Source organism: Vitis riparia, chromosome 12, assembly GCF_004353265.1.
Source record: "Vitis riparia cultivar Riparia Gloire de Montpellier isolate 1030 chromosome 12, EGFV_Vit.rip_1.0, whole genome shotgun sequence".
Classification (NCBI taxonomy): Eukaryota; Viridiplantae; Streptophyta; class Magnoliopsida; order Vitales; family Vitaceae; genus Vitis; species Vitis riparia.
Window position 1 is genome coordinate 21,134,524 of NC_048442.1, and position 27,832 is coordinate 21,162,355.

A 27,832-nucleotide genomic window follows, 5' to 3' on the forward strand; every position below is an offset into this window, starting at 1 on the left:
GCAATTTAAGAATTTTAAGAGAAAAATATTGAAACACGTTATTATTGAGGATAACACAAGCACTAGAAATTATGAGAATATTTACACATAGTTCCACGTGTTTATAGTTCCATAAGCCCATTAGTAATAGTCATGTTTCTAGTTAGAAGTCTATTTGTAATTGCGGTTATATGCAAAGATTGAAATGTCACAATATTTCATTGAAATATCGTCAATATTTAGAGAAATTTTTTGATGTCATGTCGACACCTTTCTAATTTAGGATTATTCCAAAATTTTAATTTTATATATACGATGGGCCGGGAGAATCCCAACCCAACGAGCCAAGGCAACCCACCTAGCCCACATAGTTTTCTCTATATGTGTCGGAGGTCATCATTTTTAAATAGACCTTTTTTGGTCTTTCAAAATACATATGTGGACAACCTTTTACAGTACTTTAAAATTTTCACATAACCATGCACGCTCAATCCTAGGGATGCCAAGGGCCATTGAACTACAACTTCATTATTATTAAATTGTATATCAAAATACATACATATATATATATATATATATATATATATATATATATATATACTCTATATTATAAATAAAATAAAATAAAATCATTATAAAAAAAAAAAACTTATCCAAATTTCATTTTTTGTATACATATTCAATAAAAAATTCAATACATACATGTGTTATCACTTATTTTATCATTTGTTAAAGTTTTTTTCAACAATTTCATGAGTTTTTATCAATTTCCATCTCATCGATATTTCATGTCAAAATGTTCATCGATATTTTCTAATATATCTCGATATATCCATAAAATCAAGTTACCAATACATCCATTTAACCTAATACTTTCATTCTTCATTATGAGACAATTGCAGCTATAAGAGGTTATTAGTCAAAGTTGTAGTAATCACTCCAACCAAAAGTCTCTTTTTATTTAGAAACCCTTTAGTCACAGGTTCAAGTTGACTACCGTTATAGTCTTTTTACCTATACTTACGATGTTACCTGTGATTTCAATTATAATTAACATTTATTTGCGCCACTTATCGTGATGCCTAATCGTGGTTTTTTTTTTGTCTATAACCATAACCTATGGTCATGGTCTTTCGGCCTTTAGCCACGATCAAGTCAACTATAGCTAGTGACCTAAAACTAATGCCATACAACTAATTTAAAGTTCTTTTTAAAATAAAATTTTAAATATTTTAAATATCTAATTATAAAAACCAATTATAAGTTTTCCGAATAACTTCCCACAACACTTTAAATAATTTTATATGTTAGCACAAAACAATTGTAAACCAACATACATTTCACACCCAAAAATAAAAATAAATAAATAAAATTCCAAGCTTTAAGACTTTATATCCATTGATAAACTCTATGATACATCTCAACCATATCATAAAAAACAAAGAAAGTGGCATTTTCATTATTCCATTATAATTTGTGGGCAACTTTATAAAAAAACCAATTTCCAACCCCATTAAATTGACAAAATATGACAATGGAAATCTTTATTGTATCCTCAATGGTGCCAGCCAGCACATTGCATTGACCTATTGACTTAGCCTCTTCTATCCTTCTTTTTTCACTATGAAAATGGAGAAAAATGACAATTAAAAAAGGCATGCTATGACTTTGAAACTCCATGGCTGCATTCAGACCTATGGAAAGACAGCTTCTTTATTTGTGGGCCAACTCAGGACTCATTGGAATCCCCATTTTCTTTTTCTTTTGCTTAAAATATTTTTCTTTTCCCCCCTTTTCCCCTTCCTTTTGGCCCACAATTAAATTTCCTTTATACTATATAATTAGATGGAGATAGTGACCATATCATAGTGGTATGTCGGCACATTTTCTCACATTTATTTCTCAATTATTAAAAATAAAATAAGAATAAAACCATATTTATATTTGATTAATTTGGATTATTTTCTCATGCATATTTCAAAATCCCAGAGATAGTGACTGAGATATGATGACAGCCTCTTCATAGCTATTTTTTATCATTTTTGAATTGGTAACACAAAGCTTGAATAACTCATATGAGGGCATTAGAATGAAATGTTTATAATGGATAGGGGTCTGGTCCATTCCATCTGTATTTGGACACAAAATCATTCAATCATTCAGCTCTTTCTCATAAAGATAATTGTACAATTTTCTATTTAAAGAATGTTGGGTCTCAATTGTCACATTTTCTACCCCAAAATCATTAATTAGATTTCTACCCCAAAATCAATCAATAATATTTTGGGTTATTTGATTAAAAGGGTCATTAGAAACCCAAATTTAAAAACCGAACACTTTATTTTGATGAAAATATATTTATTATTTTCTTGTAAAAACAACATTTTCTTTTAAAATATATTGTAAATATATGAAATAATTAAGGACATTTATATAAAAAACGAGTTACTCTTCAAACAAAAAATATGAAAAAGATGAATTCATAAATATAAAAAATATTTCATCCATTTTAACCAATTATTTCTTATTTTTTTCTTCATAATTCATAAATATGATTATACATGTATAATCATACTTAATGACATGTTTTCACGGAAATCAGATAATACAACCAATCAATTTGTATCAAATGCATAATTCAAATTCCATGGTTTTATGCATAGGTTTTGTTCACTTGTACTACAAATGATATTCATTTTTTTACATCTTATCTCCGGTAGTTTGATCTCATTCATTTATATCATAATTTTATTTTTGTCTACATTTATTCAATTATATAAATTTTATTATATATTTTTAATGAAAAAATTCAAATCATTACTTGTAAGGACTCCATGCTGTATATATTAAAAAGGGAATCAAAGGTGAAAAGACTTGGAGATGGGAGTCTTCCACTAGACAAAAGAGCAAATGGGAGAGACTATTTGCCTTATGATAACATGAAACATATGTTATCCACAAAATCCACATAAATAAAATAAATAAAAAATAAAAAACAGAAAATGTCACAGGGACAGTCCACCAACTCCAAAGCCAAAACACATTTTCTTTCTCAAGTAAACCTCCATGTCCATATCTTTAAGACTCTCTCGAGATCAACCACCACCACACTCCACGCCACCGCAGAACCCAACAAATACTGCAACAACACTCCTACAGTAAGACATCTCCATAAACTCTCTGGTTCTTTCTCGAGTTTATACCATGAATTCACTGTTTCTGAACCTTGTAAACTTGTAGCATAATCTGTGTCTCTTTCTTTAATTTGTACAATGCTTGTCTTTCTTTGTTACATAATATCATTTGTAAATTGCTGAATCGGGAAATTATAGAGAAAACTTGAATTGTGATCACATACAAAGAAGAAGAAAAAGAAGACCCATGAGTAGTTTAAGCAAAAAAGTGGTGATTTGAGGAGAAAACTTGACTCAGAGGGGAGAAGAAGACGACGACCCACAAGTAGTTTACGAAACCATGGGTGGTACCCTTTAAAACTCATAGGTTTCATTTCAATATCAATATATGGCTACACCCACCATGTTCTCATCCCTGAGGAGGAGAATATCACCTTCTTTGGAAGCTTTCTTGGCTCCCAGTCAAGTCAATGAGTCCACGATTCTGCAGACACTAACAATCTGCTCCAAAGAACTTGTTTTGTCTTTCTCCGATACATTTGTTCCTTGTCATCGGAAAAATTTCCAATCCTTAATCCGGAAGATTGATATCTTTGTTTCGCTCTTTGAGCATTTCAATGATTTGGGGTCTGGCTGTTTTTTCTTCACTGCAATTCTATGCTTTAAGGAGATGTATGTTATGTTGTCTCGAACAAAGATGTTATTGGATTATTGCTCGCAATCGAGCAGGTTATGGCTTTTACTTCAGAATTCAACAATTTCCACTCATTTTCTTGACCTGAACAAGGATATTTTGACGTTTTTAGATGTATTTCCTTGCGAAGAAATAGAGTTGTGTCAGGATGTTAAGGAATTAATGGAGCTTTTGAAGAAGCAATTGAAAAGAGAGAAATTGTTCATTGATCAGCATGATGAGGCAATGAGGGTTCAGTTGTATAATTTTCTCCATGAATTTGAGGTAGGAGGGATACCGGATAAAGCAGAGCTTCAAATGTTTTTTGTGGAAGGATTGGGGATTCGGGATGAGAAGAGTTGTAGAAGTGAGATTGAGTTTCTTGAGGAGTTGATTTATAATCACGAGAATGATGTCGAACCCACTTCATCAGTGATTAAGGGTGCTGTTGCGCTCACCCAGTATTGTAGATTCTTGATTTTTGGGTTTGGTGGAGATGACGACACAATGTGTTTGGAAAATTGTAAGAAAGAAAGGAGGGTGTGGCTTCTCAAGAGACCATGGAGACATTAGGAACAGTTCCAAAGGACTTTTGTTGCCCAATTTCATTGGATTTGATGCAAGACCCTGTGATTGTATCCACTGGGCACACCTATGATCGATATTCAATAACTCAGTGGATGGAAGAAGGTAACTATAGCTGCCCGCAAACTGGGCAGATGCTTGCCCACACCCGCCTTGTCCCAAATATAGCTCTTCGAAGATTAATTTCTGAGTGGTGCATCGCTCATGGAATATCCTTTGACCCAATAGAAACTGGAGATAAAAGCATGGGGACTATTTCAGTGGCTTTGCCTACCAGGGCTGTGATTGAAGTTAATAGAGCCACTGCTAAGATTCTAGTGGAGCAGCTATCTTGTGGGTCAGATGGTGCAAAGATTATTGCTGCACATGAGCTGCGGTTGCTAGCAAAAACTAGAAGAGAGAGCCGTGTTTGTATTGCACAAGCAGGGGCAATCCCACTCCTTCAAAGGCTACTTTCGTCTCCTAATCCAGCTGCACAAGAGAATGCTGTGACAGCAATACTGAATTTATCCCTTTATGAAGATAATAAGAGCCTTATTGTGGAGGAACCAGGGTGTTTGTCTTTGATTGTTGAAGTACTTAGATTTGGGCACACAGAAGAGTCAAGGGAAAACGCTGCGGCAACACTGTTTAGCCTCTCTGTAGTTCATGACTATAAGAAGAGAATTACAGATGAAAACGGGGCTATCTCAGCACTGGCAGGGTTACTGAAGGAGGGAACTCAGAGAGGGAAGAAGGATGCTGTAACTGCACTCTTTAATTTGTCCACCCATATGGACAATTGCAGCAGAATGATAGAGGCAGGGGCTATTACAGCTCTGGTGGATGCAATGGAGACAGAAGGGGTAGCAGAGGAGGCATTGGGTGTGTTAGGCATGCTGGTCCGACAGCCAATAGGAGCCCAAGCAGTCAACAAGGAGGAAAGGGCAGTGCCAAGATTGATCAATATGATGAGGCATGGGACCTCAAGGGGGAAGGAGAATGCTGTGTCAGCAATGCTTGAGTTGTGTCGAAATGGTGGACCATCTATAATCCAGAAAGTTGCTAAGGTGCCTGCGTTTTCCAGCTTGCTCCACATTCTGCTGTACACAGGCACGAAGAGGGCCAGGAGGAAGGCAGCATCACTTGCTAGAGTTTGCCAGAAGTATGAGGCAGTTGCCTTGCCTTATGGGTTGTGGGAGTAGGATATACATTCAGCAGTAACTCATCAGCAAATCTGGGCTCAAGTTTCACTAGTGATGTTTCAGTGTCAATGTCCATATCTGTGCCCGTTCTATGGGGGTAACTGCCTCCACTATTATCTGTCTTTTTTTTTTCCTTTTTGTTGGCCATGCTCTCATCTTCCTTCTCTGATATGCTGAGATAAGAAACAAAAAAGGGAAAAGAAAAGAAAAAAATAATAACAACACAAAGTAAGCAATACAAGTGTCTGGTTGTTAGACAAGTATAGTGCTTGTTTACTTTTAAGTTGTTTGCTCCTCTTTACCATGAGTGGCTGTCTAGCAAATGGTTTCTGTTTCAAATATTCCATTGTATAATCTGATACAGTGGTCAGCTTTGTTTATATATGCATAAGAGTTGTTTATTAATGATCGACTTGAGAACTACAAAGCATTTTGTTTGGGAAAATTGTAAACCTTATGGTTATGTTTGGTTCCCAAAAGGAAAGAAAAAAAAATGTCAAGGAAAATGTTTTTCTCGTGTTTGGTTGTATTATGGAAAATTCCAAAAAAAAAAAAAAAAATTGAATATAGTTAGAATTAGTTAAAAACTTATGCATTTTCAAATTATTTAATCTTTATATCGAAGAGTTAGAATAAGTGAAATGAGTTTGAAGTAGCATATAAAAATAATTTATTAACTTTATCTTTATTTTTTATTTTTTTTCCCTTGCATTTTTCCTCGAGTGATCCCAGAACCTAACATAGCCTGTATAAATCTCGTTATCTTGCTCTGCATAACCTGACTACGCCTGCCATTGTTGATTTTTAGTGAATCATAGCTTTGGATCACCAATAGCTTCCAATTTGAGAAGGCATTGCTAGAATAAGATCATCTAATTGCAGGACTATTCATATTCAATTGTTCATGGTTTGCTTGGTAGAAGTTACTTGTGGTGGTTGGTTGTGTGATATTGAGTTTAAGAAGTTGTATCTAGTTGGTTTCAGGTATGTTATTTAAGGATCTTGTAAGCTTAAAAAAGTTGATATATTGGGTAATACTTGATTCATCATTATTGTTCTTGTAATGAGGGCATGTACAAGTTGTGATATAGACTGCTTTGTCCTTAAATTTTTTATAATATGTATGTGATAAAAAACATCATACATATAACAATTTGAACAGTTTTCATATGAATACCTTTTAGCTAAAGTGGGACTGATAGCTAAGTGGGATTAATATCAATTGTGCTTCCTGTTATGAGCTTCCAAGAAACAGAGACAGGCAGATAGCTATGAGAGTCCTCTATCAGCTTGAGTTCAATTACTCACACTCACTTTGGATGGATGATAATTCTTAGCAATGACTACTCTATTTATAGAGTATAAGATAAGGTTTGCTTGAATTCAAATGGAGTGATATCTCTCTGTCCAACCATATGAATTCAAAATATGGCATGTTTTTATTCAATTCAAGCCACTTATGAAGATGAGTATTAACATATTAATTCAAAAATAAATTTTGAATTCAATTTAAACAGTTTACCATATCCAAATATGGATGTTGGATATAGATCAAGTCCAAAATTGATCTAGAATCTAATGTCTCTTACTCGTCTATATTGGATGCCATAAGATGAACTATGTTTTCTCAATTGAATGTTGAATTCTCTCTTCATACAAAACATGGAGTGTGCAACATGATGAGACAATGAAAGATGCAAGTGCATATGCAAAGTCATCATCTAACAAACACAACACATTACTAATAAAATCTTGTTCATATCCCAAGCTCTTAAAACACATCAAATCAAGCATTTTTAATCTCTCAGTCATTACTCAAAAGAATGTTCGACTTAGTATAAATCCACATTTCATTTTTCTCCGTTTACTTTGTCGTTGTTTTTGTAATAAATGTTGAATCTCTTTGTTAGCCTTGTCAAAAGACAGCTTTGCTGTCCACGCTTCTTTCCTTATTTTTAGCCCACAATTGTTTCCTTATTTCTCCATTTATTATTCTGTATAGTGAGCATACATTATTTGACAGATTATAGTTTACATGTATAGGGCTAGAATCATGCGGGAATTTATTTGCTTTTATTTGCTTTTCATGTATAGCATCCTTGTAAAGTCTATATATAATATACAAAACTCAAGACCAAGGTATTCGACCATTTACACAATATTTTGACATGGTATCAGAGCAAGGTTGTTAATTTTTCTTCCCTCAAATTCTTTTCTGTTTTCTCGGTTTCGGAGGTGCCTCTCGTGTCTTTCGATCAAGTCTATGTTGATTCGTGCTGCACCCAACCACAACCATTTTTCTCGGTATTATTGTGGCTGTCGTGGGTCAGTTTTCTTTTGGGATTTTTTTGGTCCATCCTTTTGTCTCGGGTTCTATTTATTTTCTATGGATTCCGCACCTGTGTGTGTTAAGTTTACAGGCACAAATTATTCTATCCAGGCATTTCAGTTTGAACTTTTTCTCAAGGGAAAAGACCTTTGGGGTCATATTGATGGCACGTATGTTGAAAAACCATCCATTTTGACAAATCTCAGGATGTTGGGTCTTCTCCTTCATGGGTTGTGCTTGATGCACGCATCATGTCTTGACTTCTTGGTTTAGTGGAGCCTCATATTGTCACCCACTTGCGGCTCCATCGCTCCGCTCAATCTATGTGGGCTTACTTGAAGAAAGTTTATCATCAGGATAACGATGCTCGTCGTTTTCAATTATAACATGCGATTGCCATGTTTCAACATGGTAGTCTTTCCATCCAGGACTACTATTCGGTATTTCTGACTTTTTGGCATGAATTTGCTGCTTTGGTTACAACGGATGTTCCTATTGCCGCTCTCTCAACTATTCAGACTATTCACGCGATTACCCGGCGTGATCAGTTTCTTATGAAACCACGTCCGAAATATGAATCTGTCCACTCTTCTTTATTGAACAGATCTCATGTTCCCTCTCTTGATATTTGTTTTGGTGAGTTACTTCGCGAAGAGCAACGCCTTAGTACTCAAGCTATTTTGGAGCAATCTCATGGCAGTTCCAGGAGGACAATTGTAGCTTATGCTGCCCAAGGACACGAACCACCTATGCATTCTAAAAACTTGTAGTGTTTCTGTTACAAGGAATATGAGCATATTGCTGCCACTTGTCCTAAGAAGTTTTGTTCTTATTGCAAGAAGAAGGGTCACATTATCAAAGAATGTCGTATTCGCCCCCAGAATCGTCAGACCCAAGCATTTCAGACTTTGGTTATTGTCCCTCCTGTAACAACTTCTATAGCACACGACTCTCCTTCAGTTGTGTGCTCTGTTTTTGCATTTCCTGCACCAGATTACTGCACCCTAGAAATGGTGCAACGGATGTTAATTTCAGTATTATCAGCAATGGGGTTCCAAGGTAACAATTCTACTAAACTCTGGTACGTGGACTTGGGGGCTTCTAATCACATGACTAATAATCTCACCGCTTTGTGTCATGTTCGGCCCTACGTTGGTCAATCTTCCATTCAGATTGCCAATGGTAGCTCTTTGCCCATAGTTGCTATCGGCGATGCATCTTCTAAGTTCACTGATATGTTTCTTGCTCCTCAGCTTTCCACGAATCTTATTTTTGTTGGCTAATTAGTTGATAACAATTGTGCTGTTAATTTTTCTAGTAATGGTTGTGTTGTGCAGGACCAGGTAACGGGGGAGCCAATCGTGAAGGGACCTAAAGTGGGGTGCTTGTTTCCACTATTTGTACCTGTTCCAGATTTTTCTCCACTTTCTTCTATCAAGTCTTTTGCTTGTAATAATGTTTCAGATCTTAGTATGGTGTGGCATCGTCGTTTAGGCCATCCCAATACTCAGATCTTTTCTCATGTATTGAACTCTGATTTACTTGGTAATAAGAATCGTTCTTCTTTATCTCTTGAGTGTGATTCTTGCAAACTTGGTAAAAGTAAAACTCTTCCCTTCCCTTTGCATGCAAGTAGAGCATCTCACTGCTTTGATCTTATCCATAGTGATGTTTGAGGACCTTCCCCGGTTAGTTCACATGAGAAATTTAAATATTATGTGACTTTCATTGATGATCATAGCAGATTTACTTGGGTCTACTTTCTTCGTTCTAAATCTGAGGTCTTTCGTACTTTCATCGAGTTTTTAGCGTATGTTGATAATCAATTTTCTACTTCTATTAAGACATTACGTACAGATTCCGGTGGTGAATATTTGTCTACTGAGTTTCAAGCATTCTTGGATTCTAAGGGTATTATTCATCAACGTTCATGTTCCTCTACTCCTCAACAAAATGGAGTTGTCAAACGCAAAAATTGTCATCTCCTAGATGTGGTACCTACTCTTTTGTTAGAATCTTCTGTTCCATCCATGTTTTGGGTAGAGGTTCTGAAAACTACTACTCACTTGATTAATCGTTTATTTTCTCAAGTCCTACATATGGAGTCTACCTATTTCCGCTTATTTGCTAAGCAACCTAGTTATGATCATCTTCGTATTTTTGGTTGTTTATGTTTTGTTCATTTACCTCCTCATGAGCGACATAAATTATTTGCTCAATCTGTTCGATGTGCTTTCTTGGGATAAAATATGTGTCAAAAGGGATTTGTTTGCTATGATCCTACATTACATCATACACATATTTCTAGGAATGTTATTTTCTTTGAAAATCAACATTTCTTTCCTGTATCCTCTTTTACTGTGCCATCCTCTTCTACTATGGTCCTCCCCTTTCTTAGATCTTCATCTAGTCAGTTCTCTTTTTCAACCAGGTATTGTGTGTACGAGACGCTCCTGTCCACAGTCTCTTTTAGTGGCTCACCCGATATTTGATCCTACCACGCTCCAGATTCAGTCAGTTGCAACACCTTTAGTACGTCGCTCTCCTCGAGTGTCTGTACCTTCGAATAGGTATGGATTTCCCTCTTCCAGTTCTGGCAATTCTATTTCAGCTCTTACTGTTGCATTGTCCAATTTTGATATTCCCACATGCTACTCACATGCTGCCAAGCATGATTGTTGGCGACAATCTATGCAGGAAGAAATTGCCGCTCTAGAGGCCAATCGCACTTGGGACATTGAGCTCTGCCCTCTCACTATTGTTCCTCTAGGTTGCAAAGGGGTTTACTCAGTCAAGGTCCGATCTGATGGAAGTTTGGATCGTTACAAAGCTCGGCTTGTTGCACTTGGGAATAATCAGGAATATGGTGTCAATTATGAAGAGACCTTTGCTCCTATGGCTAAAATGATTACTGTTTGTACAATTCTAGCTCTTGCTGCTTCCAGTGATTGGCCACTACATTAGATGGATGTAAAAAATGCTTTTCTTCATGGGGATCTTAAAAAGTGTATTTATATGAAGCCACCCCCGGGATTGTTTCCCTCTCCGACTTCACATGTGTGTAAGCTTCATCACTCTCTTTATGGTCTCAAACAAGCTCCGAGGGCCTAGTTTGATAAATTCCGCACCACTTTATTACAATTTTCATTCAGGCAGAACAAGTATGACACTTCCTTGTTTCTTTGGAAATCAGACATGGGTATTGTTGTTCTTTTGGTTTATGTTGATGATATTGTGATCACTAGTTCCGATTCTGTTTTACTTGGTCAGCTCAAAACTCATCTCTCCGAGTCCTTTCATATGAAAGATCTTGGGTCTCTCACATATTTTCTTGGTCTTGAGGTGCATCATAGTCCCTCTGGTATTTCCCTCAATCAACATAAGTATGCAAGTGACTTGGTGGCTACAGATGGTCTACAACGGGCCTACTTCTGTTGATACTCCCATGGAATTAAATGTCAAGCTTCGCAAAGAGGAGAGTGACTTACTTGCTGATCCTAGTTTATACAGGAAGTTGGTGGGTAGCCTTGTTTATCTCACCATTACTAGACCGGACATTTCTTTTGCTGTATAGCAAGTCAGCCAGTTCCTTCAGACTCCTCGTCATCTTCATTTGGTTGTTGTTTGTAGGATCATATGCTATGTTCAAGGCACTTCTACTCGTGGCTTGTTCTTTCCTATAGGCAATTCTACTCACCTTGCTGCTTATAGTGATGCTGATTGGGCTGGTTGTGCGGATACCCATCGTTCCATCACTGGCTGGTGTGTGTTCTTAGGTGATGCATTGATCTCTTGGAAAAGTAAGAAGCAAGACAAAGTCTCTAAGTCATTTACGGAATCTAAGTACTGGGCGATGTCTCTTGCTTGTTCTAAAATCATTTGGCTTCGAGGTTTGCTTGCGGAGTTAGATTTTTCTGAGACCGATCCTACACCTCTACATGCCGATAATACAAGTGCTATTCAGATCACGGCCAATCCTGTCTATCATGAGCACATAAAGCATATTGAAGTGGACTGTCACTCTATCCGGGAAGCCTTTGAAGCTCATGTTATCACTCTTTCACATATTTTCACTGACTTACAAATTGCTAATATCTTCACCAAGGCTCTCCCTCGTCATTGACATTGCTTGCTAAGTAGCAAATTGATGCTTGTTTATCAACTTGCATCAATTTGAGGGGGGCTGTCAAAGGACAGCTTTGCTGTCCACACTTCTTTCCTTATTTTAGCTCACAATTGTTTCCTTATTTCTCCATTTATTATTCTGTACGGTTAGCATACATTATTTGACAAATTATAGTTTACATGTATAGGGCTAGAATTATGCGGGAATTTATTTGATTTTATTTGCTTTCCATGTATAGCATCCTTGTAAAGTCTATATATAATATACAAAACTCAAGGCCAAGGTATTTGGCCATTCACACAATATTTTGACAAGCCTCCTCAATACAGGATTGTATATCTCTTTCTTTAGATTATGTAAGGTCTCTTTCTGCTCATCCCGAATCAATTTGGACTGCTCTTCATCTGTGGGGGTCTGCATGTTCCCTTGGTTCATGAAATATGGTGGGGTTCCAGGATCACCTGTCTTGCCATGTCATTTTCCAAGACTCAAGACTTTGAATTGTTGATGAGATAGGGTGGAAAGCAGAGAATTGCTCCATATTTGATGGTAGCAAATCAGCAAGAAATGGAAAAAGCTTTCCTATGTAATGTAACAAAAGAAATCTACAAAGGCCATGGAAGTATTTTAAAGATTAGTGTTAGCTATAGGACTATAGTACCTTGTATAGTTAAGATATCAGGTAAACTCCAATCAATATTAACTTATGAGGGTCATTTTTTTAATGCTTTCTAAGGATTGTTTCTGGCTGGAAGTGAAGGCCAATTGTGAAGATGTGGAGCAATCCATATGTATAAATGTGGTGAAAATTGAAAGAATATTCTTTCTTGAAATTCTATTCTGTTTCTTCAGTATTTTTCCCCTGAGTATTTTCAAATGAAACTCATTGTCATGAAGACCATATTCAGTCTGATTAATATAAAGGCAGGGATCAAAACCATCCAATTTTTAAGGACAATGATGCTGTTTACCTTTGATCACCCAGCTGATGACCTAGTACTGATGTAGATGTGGTGATAAACAGGGTTGTAAAGAATGTATTGGCTGAAAACTGAACTAGTGGTTTGCAGCAAACACAGTTAAAATCATTTAAATCCTTTTTGAAGTCATTTAAAAGGATTATATGTTTATCTTGGGCATGCCTGACTGAAAATCGACTACCTTAGGACTTTGGGAATGACTGAAAATCGCGTTAAGATGAGGCACAGTCTCTCTAATGCCCTCCAAGGATTCTTTGCATCTTCACCAGCATCCTACATAAAAATACCAAAATAACTAATGTTGAAATCCAATAATATTTTATCAGAAAATTAAATGTCCACAATGTAAGCGTAATGGTAAATGACAGTGTATCATTGCTTTGTGTATTTGCTAAACATGGAATCAGGAATTTTGTGTACTGGTTGGGCAAAAAACTACAGCTTACCAAAGCTGCTGGGAGGGGAAGAAGTTAGGCACCTTTGTCTAGTCTATCTAGTCTGCTGATTCTTGGTAAGTAACAATCCAGACTGCTGATTTCTCAGTAGTAATGGTCCAGTTTGATGGTATCCGTGGATGCAGATTACATGCTGATATTTTTGCGGTGAAGGTGGTGACACTATTAAATTTGATTCTGCTAATTTCTCTGTGGTTCAGTTTCAATCTGCCTATCAATAAATTCAATCTGCAGATTTGTTGGAGTAACATTCCAGTCTGCCAATTCCCTGGTGGGATGCCTGGCAGTGAAGAACAATGGTGGCTCTGAGTTATTTGTTTTATAGCTCAAGTTCCTTTCTGTATGGAGGTGGTGGCACTCATCCCATGAATATATCTCTCTTCATCATGTTCAACCTTTTTCCCTTTGAAGTTTTGTCGATGTTTTCCAATCTTTATACAAAGTATGACCCTATCCCCAATCAAAGGACACCTTTTCTTGGTGGTGATCTGGATTGCGAAGGGAGGAAAAGTTTCAACAGAAGTGAAGAAAGGAACCTGATTCTTCCAACCTGCTTGTCGCTTCACATCTTAACCTCCACAATATGGCAGTGGAGTCAGAAGCATAATGTATCTTGTGAATCAATATAAATTCAGAAGACTGTTGATGCCAAATGGAAATGAAAATGAAATTATAGAATATTTTTTTTTTCTTTTTTGCTTTTGTTGTCCATGGGTGAATATTTGGCTTGGACACCCTTTTTCTAGAAACATTTTTGGAGGTTAGAGTCAAGGAATTTGTCATCCTTAGCCAAATTTTGCTGCATATTGCTGCAGAATGTTGTAGAGAAGTCTATTGGATGCACAGCACATTCATCTTGGTTTGAAAATAAAGCATATAAAAGTTACTATCCTTTTTGCCCCAATTTCATTGTTATTGATCATGCTTGCTTATTCCTGTGGTATGTCTGAGATTAAGAAAAATACAAACATAGAATATGCCATATCATCGTGTTTGGGAAGGCTAACATTTGTCACTTGAGTAGTTTGCTCCTTTCATCTTCAGGAGCATTCAAGCAAATGGTTTTTGCTTCGAAGTTGTAACCTATGACTTGATATGATGGTCAATTTGCTTGTAAAACTGCATTTTACAGGTATGCCAAGATCTTGCTCTGCATGAACTGAACTGAATCACACTTGGTGTCGTTATTTAAATGCAGTTTTGGAAACCAATAGCTTCCATTTGAAGAAGGTATTGCTAGAATAGAAGCATCTAACTGCAAGCGGGTTAACTCTTGTTCATTTGTTCATGGGTTGCTGTGGTTGAAGTTGCTTGGGGTGCTTGGCTGTATGATTTTGATTTTAAGTACATCGATCTATTGGTTTCTGGTTTATCTGATTTAATGAGCTTGTAGGCCTAAAATTAGTTGACATGTCTGATTTAAGGAATGGAGCCTGTTTACGAAGGAAAGCACTCGCCAAAATTGCATATTTAGCATTATTTTTCCGGAAGCTATGGTAGACTACGTGACTCAGGTAGATTAGTCACTTGTGGTATACTAGATCACTATGAAATGAAACTCCTTACAAACCCTGTCTTTGGTTTTCACTTCAGATGCTTGGTTGGAACTGCCCTATCAGGTTGTTTCTGAAATAGGTCATAGACTGTGAGAAACGAAATTTAGAACCAAAAAAAGGGAAGGAAATGGGATGATTATGATTTTGTACTGTTTAATAGAGCTATTAACAATATAACGGGAATTATATCATTGCTATCAGTATGGTAATGTACATAGCGATTGTCGTGTAAACATTCCTTTCATAAGCCAACTGCTCAAGGGCAGCTATGCAAATCCTTTTTGGCCATTTAGCTTTATCTAGAGCCTTACCTTCTCTTATTCAAATATTATGTATCTTCGTAGTCAAATAGAGCTTGGCTTATGCTCACCTCCCTATGCTTTGTCCCAAGTTTTCCTTCATATCATAACTCAAGTAATGATCCTGAGCAAGGAGAAGACACCTTCATCTTGAAAACTAAAGGAAATGTCACAAATTTAAGGTGAGGCTGAACAGTGATAGCGCTGCTGATGATATTTTCATGATAGGATGGCTCGATTGAAATAAGGTGTTCTAGGAGTAGATCACTGTGGTTAATTTCTGTTCAAGAGCAACCTCACGAATTGCAAACGGCAGATGGGGCACTGACCATGGCTCTTCACCCATGGAACGATGCAATCCTCATGGAACATATGGTTGCACGGTGTGAGCATCACTTCCTCCTCAGGCTTGAAATCTTCTAAGCAAATGACACACGTCTCAGTATCTTGGTCTTTCTCCTTTTCCTTCTCATGAATATCCTCCCCAACATTGTTACCGTTCCTCTTCAGCAGAGGCTTGTAGATTTCTTTCTTTAGCTTCTCCAAGGCTGCCCTCTGTTCTGCTCGAGTCAATCTGGACTGCTCTTCATGTGCGGGCATCTGCATATGCCATTGGTCTGGAAATTCCAGGGTAGCCTGTAAACTGCACTTTGGACTGGTGGGATGAAGTTGATGTGGGAAACTGAGAATTGCTCCATATTTGATGGTAGCAAATGAGCAAGAGATGGAAAAAGCTTTGTGATATGATGAGAAATGTATGAGACCATAAAAGTTAGAAAAGAAAAATGAAAAAAGAAAATATTTTAGGGATTAGCATTAGCTATATGAATATAACACTAAATATCAGAAAAACTAGAATCATAATTAACTTATAAGGTCCAGTTTTAATATTTTAAATTTTTTTATTGCTTCACTTTTTAATGGTTATTTTCTATGTTGATGCTGTTCATGGTTGATCACCAAATCTACTACTATAATTTTTAGCTCATGCAGAACCAGTCATTCAAGCATCTAAAACAACTCTATGTTTACCTCCTGCATGCCTGACTAGAGTGGATCATCTTAGGATTTTGATAAACAATAGAGAATCTGGAATTACCCTGTTAAGATGCGGGGCATGCTCTCTTCTAATGGCCTCCATGGATCCTGCGCAGCTCCACTGGCATCCTGGAAAACACACCAAAACAACTAACATTAAAATCTAATGATCTTTTATCACCGAATATCCACCTTGCAGATATGATGATATGTGATGGTATAACAGTGCTTTATATTTTTTAGCCAAACATGGAAATTGAAGCAAAAAAATTTTCATTTATTCATACTAGATGGGCAAAAACTACTGCTCACCCAAGCTGCTGGGAAGGCAAGGGACCAGGGAAAGAATGCGCCATAGTCCAGCCCAGTCTGCCAATTCCATGCACCATAGTTTGGTCCAGTATGCCAATTGCCCTCTGCTGTCAGCAGTCCAGTCTGCCAATCCCAGGGGCTATAGTTTGGTCCAATATGCCAATTGCCTCCTGGTGCCAGCCCAGTCTGCCAATGTCCGATACCATCGGTGACTCCAGTCCGCCAATTACCCATTGTTGCCATTCCATTCTGCCAGTTCCCAACACCCCTGGCCACTTGAGTCTGCCGGTTCCAGGATGGTGCCGGTCCAGTATGCCAGTTTGCCCGTGGTGCTACTCCAGTCTGCCAATTCCCTGGTGGTGCCATCCTTGTCTGCCAATTCCACATTGGTTCTGCTCGAACCTGCCAATTCCTAGCACTACTGGTGGCTCCAGGCTGCCGATTCCTGGCATAATTGGTCACTCCTGTTTGCCAATTCCTCCATGGTAAAGCTCCGGTCTGCCAATTTCCGAGTGACCAGTGACCGTAGCTCATGATGGCTACTAATTATTGATCTCTAGAGATCAATATCTTGGCAGCAAACAACAATGGTGGCTATTTGGTTTTATGGTTTAAGTTCCTTTCCGTTTGGAGGTGGTGGCACTCACTCTTTGAATATATCTTTCTTCGTCATGTTCATTTTTCTGTTGGATTTGAGGTTTCGTTCATGTTTTCCCAGTTTTGAATACGAAGTAAGCTATCTCCCCAATCAAAAGACACCTTTGCTTGATAGCCATATTGATGGGGATAGGAGGAAAAGCTTCAACAGAAGTCAAGAAAGGAACCCAATTCTTCCAAACTACTTGTGTGTCTTTTCTTCTTATCCTCCATAAGGAGCATGGCGATAGATTTGAAATAGCCGTAGATGTCTAGTTCTCAATCACTATAAAATCAGAAAGCTGCTATGAAAATATGTTAGGGTAGGAAAAATTGGTCTTAATCATGCATTTTCCAGAAAAATTTTGGAGGTAATAATCTAGGAAATTGTCATCCCATGCATGAACAGTTTTCATGGAAATCTACTGGATAGAGAAAATTTAGCCTGGTAAAAAATTAGGCATCTTGACTTGTTTCAATTTGAAAAAGAAAAGAAAAATCCAAACACCCAGAGAGTCGATGCTTCCTTCAACTAAAAAATTTATGGACTATCATTTGAGAGACTACTTTGCAGGAAGAACAATGGAATCATTTCAGGTCTCCATGTTTTTCTCTTTAACTTGATTCATGCTTTACCAGTTTTTCAGGCTAAAAGTTGGAATTATCATATGTCCAAGCCATAAACAGCTTGAACTAAGCAAGAACAATGATAATAATGCAGTGAAAAATCAAATAGAACAAAGTCAAATTATTTATTGAAGCATGCCTTGTACTGTCCTCAACAATAAATCCACTCTCGCAGGTTCAAGGCTACGAGGAAAATTGCAGTTCATGCCTTGTACTGTTTAGCCTTTCTGCAGTTCATGGCTATGAAAAGAGAATTACAGAAGACAAAAGGTGGCCGTTGCAGCACTGGCAGGGTTGTTGCAGAACTGTTTCTCTGTTGACATGGTGGAGTAAGACATACATTCAAAGGTAACACAGCTTCAAATTTAAGTTCAAGTCCAGTTTGTTATTTTTCAGTGTTTATGTACATATCAATGCCTGTTTATAGGAGACTGTATATACATTTTGTTGGCAGCGTTTGCATATTCCAAATTGTAATCCCAACTTGGGTCTTCCAAATCCTTTGGAAAACTTCAAGATGTTGGAAGCTTTTAGAGGCAAAGATATCTAGTTGAAGTACTAGTAGATGAATGGAATCGCATCAGTCAAGTTTTCTAAATTAATGGAAATCTTTAATTTAAAGAAGTTTTGGAAGATTTATGGTAGCTGTTTTTTTTTTTTTTGCTGAGTATTTTTTTAATTTCAAGATTGATATAGATTTTACATAGGATTGATCCATCTTCAGCTAAAACAATTTTCAGGCATTGTATAAAGGGTTTTCCTTCCTATTTAAATCCAAAATCTTCATTCTAGGGCTAGGGAAAAACACTAGCAGCCATCAAATACATCCATTCTATTCTCTCATTTGAAGTACGATTTTATTTGTTTTCCAAGAAAATCTAACTCATTTTGAAGTTCAAAACAATTTTTGAATAGGATTTTTTTTTTTTGTTAAAGCACCAATTCATTTAGTTTTTCCGTTTTTTCTCTCTTTATGGTTATTGGGTTGAGGTAAAACTTATTTTCTTTTTGTATGGATTAAAAAGAGATCGAGATCAAGTTTGATATGACAATTATGCTCCCAAAAAAGAAGATGGGTAGCTGAAGTGAAAATGTAGTTATAAAGAGGTTAGGGTAGAATGAGTGGACTGTGGATTTGAGCTAAATAAAACCTTTTACTCGGTTGTTATTGTTTGCTTGTAGGTTTGTGGCTCTAAAAATATATCTTCCCTCTCAAATAGTTCCCTGGGCTATCAGTTGGACCCAGCCCAATGAAACATTGGATGTATTCGACTTCAATGCCCATACGTCACCACGAGTCCAATGTCTCTTTCTCTTGTTTCTTACTTATAATGGATGTGGAATGCATAGCATAAAAAAAAATTGTTTCACTTATAATTAGGGATAACAATGGGACGGGTTAGGAATGGATTGCCCCCATCCCAATCCCATTCGTTTATACAAAACAATTTTCATCTCTCTATCATTTAAAAAATTAAACGAGGTGGGCCGGGCTGGGCTGTGTATGAGAAATTCTCATACCTACCATTTTTAACTTTTTTTTTTGAAATTTTTTTAATTTTTTTAAAAATTACTTTTAAAATTTTTAATTACATTAAAATAAATATATTTTATGAATAATTAAATTATTATATTTTTTATAATTTATTTTATTTAAAAAATATTTTATTATTATTTATATATTAAAAATAGTAAAATAATAATTAAATTAATTTAATTTAAAAATTAATTTTATATATAAATGGGATGGGGTGGGGTGGGGTGGGGTGGGGCGGGGCGGGGCGGGACAAGACCCGAACCTACTCCAGGTTTTAAAAAAATCTCAAACTTATCCCAAATCCGTTTAGTTAAAATTAAAACCCATCCGATAGGACGGGATGAGTACCCGAAAAAACCTACCCCATTATCATTCCTATTTATAACCGATGTGAAATGCGTAGTCTAAAAAAAATTCTTGAGAAGACACACCATTGGTTTTGAACCTTGGACCTCAAATTTAAAACATGAAGTGTTTGCTACTCATTGCTTACATTTTATTATTCAATAATGCAAACAAATTTCAAAACATATTCTTTACAAAAAAAAATTGTAATGTTTATTTAAGTAATATAAGTAAAATAATATAATATTTTAAAAAAATATAAAATTAGAAAATTTGCATAGTTAAGTTTTCTTTCATTTTCAATATATTTATAATTAAATATTATATATATTATATATTTATTACATCATCAATTCGATTGTTATTCAACTATTGATCTGATTAGTGAATTATGAACCTATAATTTTTCAAATTTAATAACCGATTCTAATCATATTGGTAGGATTTACTATGTATATAAATGACTATTTTATAACGGTAAGTTCCTCTATTTTTATTCTTTGTGTACTTCTTGTTATGTTGGCAGAATAAACCAAAATAGGTTGCACATAATTTAGGTGACAAGTGACAAAGAATTTCAATGAAGTTATTAGTATGATAACTGAAATGAAGGTACTATTTTAATGATTGTAATTTCTTACTTGTTGTATACAAATATGATCAGCTACAGGTATCCTTTTTTGGGCATTCAGCTGTAACTAGCCAAGGCCCATATTATTCTCTTATTTAATTCCTAGATGACTGCTTTATCAAATCTCCTTAATTTCCACGCTATAACTATCTTTCCTTCCCAGCTTTTCTTTGTTCTTTGCGCAAACGATGATCTTGAAGCAAGAAGGAAAGCTTTTGCCGGATGGCCAACACGATGAATGGCAATAGCAGTACTGCCAATAATTTCTGTGGATGTCTTTCCCGTTTGATATCATGCATATTATGAGGTTTGCATTGCCTGACCGAAAAGCTTTATCCATGGTCCATATAGGAAATAATCTGACTTAGAAATAGATCACAGGCATGTTATTGTTCGAGGGTGCTGTGCTCTGTTTCATTCGGTCGCATATCGCAAACCGACATACTGGGCACTGGCCATGGTTCTTCACCCAGGGAACGATGCAATCCTCATGGAACATATGGTTGCATGGGGTGAGCAGCACCTGCTCTCTGGGCTCGAAATCTTCTAGGCAGATGGCACACCTCTTCAGGTCTTCATGCTCCTTTCTCTTCTCACTCACATGGTATGTGTCATTGTCTTGGTAAAACAAGCTCAATCTCCTGGAAATTATCTTTGGCATAGGATTGTAGATTTCCTTCTTTAGCTTTTGTAAGGCTACCTTTTGCTCATCTTGAGTCAATTTGGATTGCTCCTGATACGGAGAAGCCTGCCTTGTCCATGGCCCAGCAAAGGCTGTAGGCGGTTCTCGGGGCCTGCGGTTCAACTCTCTTGCAATTTCATCATCCAAGACTAGAATTTGAAGCGGTGGAGGTTGTCGTGGAAAACTGAAATCCATGTTTGTGGACAGACAAATCAGCTGGAGGATTAAAAAAAGAAAAAAAAAAAAGGGAAAAAGAGAGGGCGATGAAGAAGAAGAAAAAGAAAGGTCTTCCATGGCTTTACCTTGCCAAGCTGAGGAGCAGTCTCTCCTCTAATGGGCTCCATGGATCATGTACTAAATAATTGGCATCCTGGAAAAATCACACCAAACCAACAAAGATTAAAATCTAATCACCTTCTATGATCAGCAATTATTAACCTTACAGGCTTGGTGTATACATATATAGCTAGCAATTCCAAATATATTCATTTGTGGATACTAATTAATAGGTAAAAGAGAGGCTTACTGAAGTGGCTTCATGGGAAAGATACCAAGGAAGACGGGCACTATAGTCTGGTCGAGTTTGCTGATTTCCCAGCATCCTCGTCAAATTGTTGGTGCTACGGCTCATGGCGTTTCCTTTCCTTTCTTCTGATCTCTGTAAGTCAACTCCTTGGCAATGAGGAACAATGGCAGCTTTGGGCTACTGAGTTTTATAGTTGGTATTCCTTTCTCTTTGAAGGAGATGAAATTCACCCATTGAATATATCTTTCTTCCCGTATTCTTTTTTGTTTTTATTGCTTTTTAAGTGTTCCTCCTGATGTCTTTATTCTTTATATAAAGTAAGATTCTACGCATTTATAGGATGCTCTTGCTTCGTGGGGGAGACAGAGAAGAAAAAGATTGAACAAAAGTTAAGAAAAGAATCCAATTCTGGATTAATACTGTTTGCGTCACTTCGCATTTTCATTGATGGGCATCCAGATTGGAACTTGAAAGAAACCAATACCCTCCAAAAGGAATATAACTATAGGGTTATACCCCATCAGAAAAGTATAAAACATCTCTCTCTCTCTCTCTCTCTCTCGTTGTTTAACTTATTTTAAGTAGTTTATTTTACTTTTTTTTAAGAGAATTTTATTTTAATAGAAAAAAATATCAAACTTTGTCACTTTTAAAAGTTATTTTTTCTTCTTTTTCTTTTCAACCCTCTAACTTTATTACAATACTTAAATTCAACCTTTTACACACAATAATTTTAAATTCATTTTTTTAAAATTTGGATAACTCTTTTTTTTTTAAAAAAAAAAAAAGGAAAAAGTTTAATTACACTAATTTTGTGCAATTTGAATATAAATTTTAAAAATTGTAATTCAAGAAAAAACTAAAATAACTGAATTTGGTTTTGGTTTTGTCATTTTATGTCTTATTAACTCTCAAGAAAATTTAGATTTTATATTAATTGATCAAGTTCGAAAAAAAAGTACACCTAATTAAAATTAGAAAATTCGAATGAGACTAGTAATTAATCTAATTTGTTGTAGCTAATCTAATCTGTTAAAAGTTACATGACTTGATAAAAGCCAGTTTAGTAATTCCTTTATTTAATTCTATGTTATATAAAGTAAAGGGCTGGATATCATAACCTTTCCTATAAACATAAATATCTATTCATTAGAATAGCAGTATTTGGAATAGAAGAGAATCAATCAGTTACACAATGAATTAGTTACTGATTCCGAATAAACTAACTAAAATAACTAGTTCTTAATCTTAGTTTCTTGGGTGAAGTTACTTGACCGCAGTAGATCTTATGATTCATATCTTTTCTTATAAATTATTACTTAAAAATCAAACCAATAACATAAAAATTATTTAATTTGAATAATAAATTAATCTAAAATAAATTCAACAAATTTTAAAAATGAAATCTAAATTCTTCCACTAGCAATCACTTTTTTTTTTTTTTGCTTATAATTCATCCAATTGGCAAACAAATTAAATTCATAAATTTATACACATTCCTCAATCAAAGAAGGAACTAAATAATACCCAAAAATATATATTACAAATTTTTAAAATTCAAATTCTTACCTAAATTACTAAGGAATGTTGTATTTGGTGATAAGGAAAGTACCAGAAAAAGAGAAAAAAATGTTAAAGAAAATAATTTTCTTATATTTGATTTATTATGAAAAATATGAAGAAAAAAATATAATTCAATTTTTTTATATATATTTTTAAATTATCGCATTTTTATATAAAAGAGAAAAAAATTAAATGAAATAAGTTATAGAACCATATGAAAACAATTTATTTAACTTTCTATGTTATAGTTATTTTTAAAAAAAATGAAAGAAAGAAAAATAATATTAAGGAAAGTGATTTTCTTATACTCGGTTTTATTATGAAACTAACTATGAAAGAAATCAAATATAAGATGCATTGGTCTATATACGTTATTTTGCGATCCCTATTTATTTATTTAGATGATGTCAATTATATCCATCCTAAAAGACCTTAAAATTAAGCAAGTTCATGTTCAAAAATTTATTACAAGAAAGAAAATAGAAAACTTAATGTTGGTTCATTGATAGGATGAAATAATTTTTGGTTCATTAATTAAGCTGAAGAACAAAATTAATTGAAGTGGAACTAATTTTTGTTATTTGTGCAATAGAATCATTGATCATTTGAACAATAATTGATAGAGAGGTGTTTGTAATGAGGTTTGAAATAGTTAAGTTGAAGAACATATCTGATTAATTTGGGGCTCCACTATCTCTAAGTATCATTAAGGGAAGAACTAAGAGGAATATCTTCAAAATAAGTCAAGAAATCATTTTACCTCATTATACAATGGCAAGAACTTGATCTATTGTCCTTGTGTTATTGTAGATGATGATGTATGGTTTGATTGCTCAATTCCCAAACTAGATGTCATCCACTGTCAGATGATGTCACAAAACCATGGGGCTAAGAACTAGAAGCCTCAAAAGAATTATTATTAGTAGTTTGTACGTAGCATTTATTAATAGGGTGATTCTCCTTTCTCTAGTGATTGCAACAAATATTTGGATGATTTTTTTTTGTTTGCCTTTGTGATTAGGTGTTTGCCCATGTCTAGGTTTGCTTTAAGTTGAAAAATTAAAACCCAATTTCATATTTTGACTGTTGTACGCTTGCCTTTAGACATGGCTTGTGTAGACCCTTCATTTGATTAGATATTGTTGAGATGACGAGTAGTCGTTGTCTTTGTTTTTATAATAACAATGAATATATTTTATTTGCAATTGAAAGTTGCTCTTGTAACAAAAATTGACTCCAAATGGAAAAATACCCATCATTGAGTCCTTAGAAAAATTACATTGCACAATCTTACTGCAGTAGCTCTGTTATTGCCTTGTAGCTCCATAAGAACAATTTGGAATATTTATATATAGTACTAATTCATCTCATAAAAATCTTTAAACAAGTATAATAAGCAGTCACAAAAAGTCTTTTTGTCTACAATCTAAAATTTGCCTTTTTTGCCTCATAAATCTTTGTGCTACTTGGTTGAGAAAAATGTTCTTTAAGATTCTTCCAAATGTTTTGGGTTGTATTTGGATAAACAATACTTGCTACAAGTTCTTAAACTAGCAAATAAATGAACCATGAAGTAACCGTGTCATTTGCCCAAACCCATTATTCAAAAGTTGGGAAAGTAGAATTTGGAACTAAAATTAATCATTCCATCTGTGAAACCCAATTTGTTCTTTACCCCCAAGGCCATAAGCATTGATTTGTATCATGCATTATAATTGTCTACATTAAGAGTAGGTAATATAAGAACAGTTGTTGTATTATCAGAGTGGTGCAATGTGTTTGGATTTGAGAAGGAATCTGCAATAAAAATAACATTCTTTTAATTTATGAAGAATTGGAGGGCTAAGCCAAGAAAAAAACTATAGATTAGAGCCTTCGCTTTGATACCATAAAAAAAGGCATCGAAAAGAAAAGATTTCCTCTCTTACTATAAAAAGTTCATTTGTATACCATTCACTACAAATTAGATCATTGACCAATTCGACATTGCTCCGCAAATCTTTCCTTTCCTTTATTGCATAATAGCTTACTAAGAAGTTCAATATAAAATGGATAAGAAGTGCACAAAACTAGAATATTGAAAGATAAAGATGAATGATAATAAACATAAATGGAATTTGTTGTTGCAATGACCCACTTTAACCGTGTAGATATTGTCCCCTTTAAGGCCAATGGACCCTTATAGTTTTAAAACGCATCTACATAATTAAGAAAAACTCATACACATATTATGCCAAAAATATTTTCCCATATCCAATATGGGATATCACAATCATCTCTCATGCAGATGTAACATCCTTATTGTGTCTCATAAGATTGCAGGATCAAGTAGGCAAACACTCCTTACATGCAGGGCCAAACAAACTCCCACATTAGGCTCAGGGATCTATTATGATACATTCATAATGACTTATTCCCAATCATATAGATATTGTTTGCTTTCAGCCAAAGATACCCTCACAGCTTTAAAACACGTTTACATGGATAAAAGGAACTCATATATATATATATATATATATATATTGCGCTAAAAACTTTTTTTGCTATTTGATGTGAGATATTTTAATCATTCTCATTCAGACATAATGTCCTCATTGTGTTTCACGTTATTGTGGGGTCAAACAAACAACCACCACTTGCGGGGCCAAACAAAGTCTCACACTAGGGTCAAGGATTGACTTTGGTATCATTTGTAATGACTTGCTCTCAACCATGTAGATGTTGTTTGCTCTTGATCCAATGGACCCTCAAGACTTTAAAACATATTTAAGTAATCATGCCTCTACAAAGATACAACATCCTTGCTATTTCCCACATAATTAAGAGGTCAAATAGACACATTCTTTATAAGGCCAAACAAACTCTCACACCAAGACCAAGGATTCTCTCTAAGTCAAAGAGACCCTAACAATTTTAAAACACGTTTACATGGTTAAAAAAGGACTATACATATATTGCACTAAGAACTTTTTTCCCTATAGGATATGGGATATTACAATTTTTATAAAATGCCATTTCAAAAAAGGGCTACAAGAATCATGATTTTGGTCTAATGAATTTTCTCTCAATCCAATCATTATTTTTTCTTACATATTCTTAAGTACAAAATAAGTTATTCGCCTTTTATGTCGCATGACTAAGTGGACTCTCCTCCCAAGGGTAGCCCTTAACTTTTGGCCTAATATTGCTCTCAACTGTCATCACCCATGGTCAAAATGGGTCCAAACAATTATCCCTCAAATTTCTTTTCCATTCCATATCGTATAATGGGTTTGTGTTGCCGAATTCAAAAGCTTTATTCATGATCTCTATGATGGAAATGATCTCTCCTGCAAATAGACCACTGAGGTATTGTCATTGAAGGGTAATGCATCCTCTTTTCTTTTGTAAGTGTATTTTGTGTATTAGTAATTCCGGGTCAAAATTCTCATTATGTCTCTTAGCTCATACTCCTAAAATCCTCCTTGGACACTTACCTTTTCCAAGTTATTCATGTTTGAAGATGGCTAGAGGAGTGGTAAGTGCTTTTGAGATGTTAGATGATGGTGAACACTAATCAATCTTGTTTTTAAACTCTAATCGTTTTATTAAAATTTTGAGTGGTTGTTTAAGGAGTGCAAACATAACGTTTAAGTCATTTGAATCAATTTATGATTAATCAAACTTAAAGGTAACAATCTCTATTGTACCTAGGTCATTTCTATTCTTGTCTAATTGATTCAACTTCGATCATATTTGCATTCTTTCATATTTTTTCAAATCAATCTCAACCGTAGGATAGGTTTCAAAACCCTAGTACTTAAGCTCTCTTTCTAGATGTGGTGAGGGTAGTTGTGAGGGTGAAAACCCTGGGTTTTGGAGCTTCAAGTTTCTCTTACCATATTGAGGAGTGTTTGTCTTGTGAGAAAAATTTTGGGTTTGAATTGAAAATCAGTTTTTAAGTGACAAATCTTTGTTCAAATGGGTTAATTCATTATGTTCTTCATCATTGCTCTCATATTCAACTTATTAGGGTAAAACCCAAGATTCTTCTTGTGTGGACTCAAGAAGAAGTCGAGATCAAAGCTTAGAGTAGACTCCAAGTGTTTTCCTAAAGAAGAAAGGGGGTAGCTAAGGCTTGAAGGTTCTTGGCAAGTGGTTCGGGAGAGGATGAAAGACATGTACTAGGTAAAACCTTGTACTTAGCTAATTTTTCTTCATAGTGGATTATTTGATTGCTTAAGACCTGTTGTTTTTTTTTTTTTTTTTTTTAATCTCTTTTGAGGTTCTCCACATTAAAATTTCTTTTCTATCTTGTCTTTTGATTAGTCTTTTATGAGCTTATGGTATTTTTAATTACGTTACGTTGATTGAATTAATTGAAGCATGAGCTGAAATTTGGCTACCGAATCTTTGAAAGAATAAGATATATTTTAGTTTTTGTTGATTGATGTCAAGGGCATATGAAATAGAATTTTTATGTTGATGCAATGTCTTATATATCATGTTTAAGGAGTGTTGTCTCATTTGCATATGACTTGCATTGAATAGCTTGTTTGGGAGAGTGTTGGTGCATCCATTGTTGCTTGTGATTTGCACGTTTGTTCGTTGGATTGAAAAATAAGATCAATTTATAAAGGAAAAACAGGGGAATTG

The 27,832-nt window shown here is 35.2% G+C and overlaps 2 protein-coding genes and 1 pseudogene across 4 annotated transcripts; 1 reads left to right on the forward strand and 2 right to left on the reverse strand.

The window, feature by feature from the left end:
- Positions 1 to 3,074: 3,074 nt before the first annotated feature.
- LOC117925858 lies at positions 3,075 to 5,960 on the forward strand (annotated as a pseudogene).
- A 9,214-nt stretch (positions 5,961 to 15,174) lies between these two features.
- On the reverse strand, positions 15,175 to 17,259 carry LOC117927181. Of its 3 annotated transcripts, none has more exons than XM_034846618.1 (3): positions 16,651 to 17,259; positions 16,400 to 16,467; positions 15,175 to 15,943 (listed from the first exon to the last, which is right to left on the reverse strand). In XM_034846618.1, the coding sequence occupies exons 1-3, from the start codon at positions 17,182 to 17,184 to the stop codon at positions 15,574 to 15,576; spliced, it is 972 nt and encodes a 323-aa protein (XP_034702509.1). In that variant the 5' UTR covers positions 17,185 to 17,259; the 3' UTR covers positions 15,175 to 15,573. The 3 variants fall into 3 exon arrangements, with proteins under 3 accessions (XP_034702509.1, XP_034702508.1, XP_034702507.1); XM_034846617.1 differs by having other exon boundaries at positions 15,175 to 15,955; XM_034846616.1 differs by having other exon boundaries at positions 15,175 to 15,982.
- A 3,138-nt stretch (positions 17,260 to 20,397) lies between these two features.
- Positions 20,398 to 21,850, reverse strand: LOC117927000 (E3 ubiquitin ligase BIG BROTHER-related-like). Its single transcript, XM_034846355.1, has 3 exons — positions 21,635 to 21,850; positions 21,411 to 21,478; positions 20,398 to 21,292 (listed from the first exon to the last, which is right to left on the reverse strand). Exons 1-3 carry the CDS (start codon positions 21,737 to 21,739, stop codon positions 20,791 to 20,793), a joined length of 675 nt encoding a protein of 224 aa, XP_034702246.1. The 5' UTR covers positions 21,740 to 21,850; the 3' UTR covers positions 20,398 to 20,790.
- Positions 21,851 to 27,832: the final 5,982 nt, after the last annotated feature.

What these genes read in the sequence shown, in the direction of transcription:
- LOC117927181 (XM_034846616.1), bottom strand. Translation starts at nt 17,184, where the DNA reads ATGAGCTACGGTCACTGGTCACTCGGAAATTGGCAGACCGGAGCTTTA. An exon ending in TTGCCTTCCCAGCAGCTTGG is followed by an intron (nt 16,468 to 16,650) that starts GTGAGCAGTAGT and finishes TGTGTTTTCCAG; the next exon opens with GATGCCAGTGGAGCTGCGCA. An exon ending in ATGCCCCGCATCTTAACAGG is followed by an intron (nt 15,983 to 16,399) that starts GTAATTCCAGAT and finishes AGCAATTCTCAG; the next exon opens with TTTCCCACATCAACTTCATC.
- LOC117927000 (XM_034846355.1), bottom strand. Translation starts at nt 21,739, where the DNA reads ATGAGCCGTAGCACCAACAATTTGACGAGGATGCTGGGAAATCAGCAA. An exon ending in TTTCCCATGAAGCCACTTCA is followed by an intron (nt 21,479 to 21,634) that starts GTAAGCCTCTCT and finishes TGATTTTTCCAG; the next exon opens with GATGCCAATTATTTAGTACA. An exon ending in CTGCTCCTCAGCTTGGCAAG is followed by an intron (nt 21,293 to 21,410) that starts GTAAAGCCATGG and finishes CATGGATTTCAG; the next exon opens with TTTTCCACGACAACCTCCAC.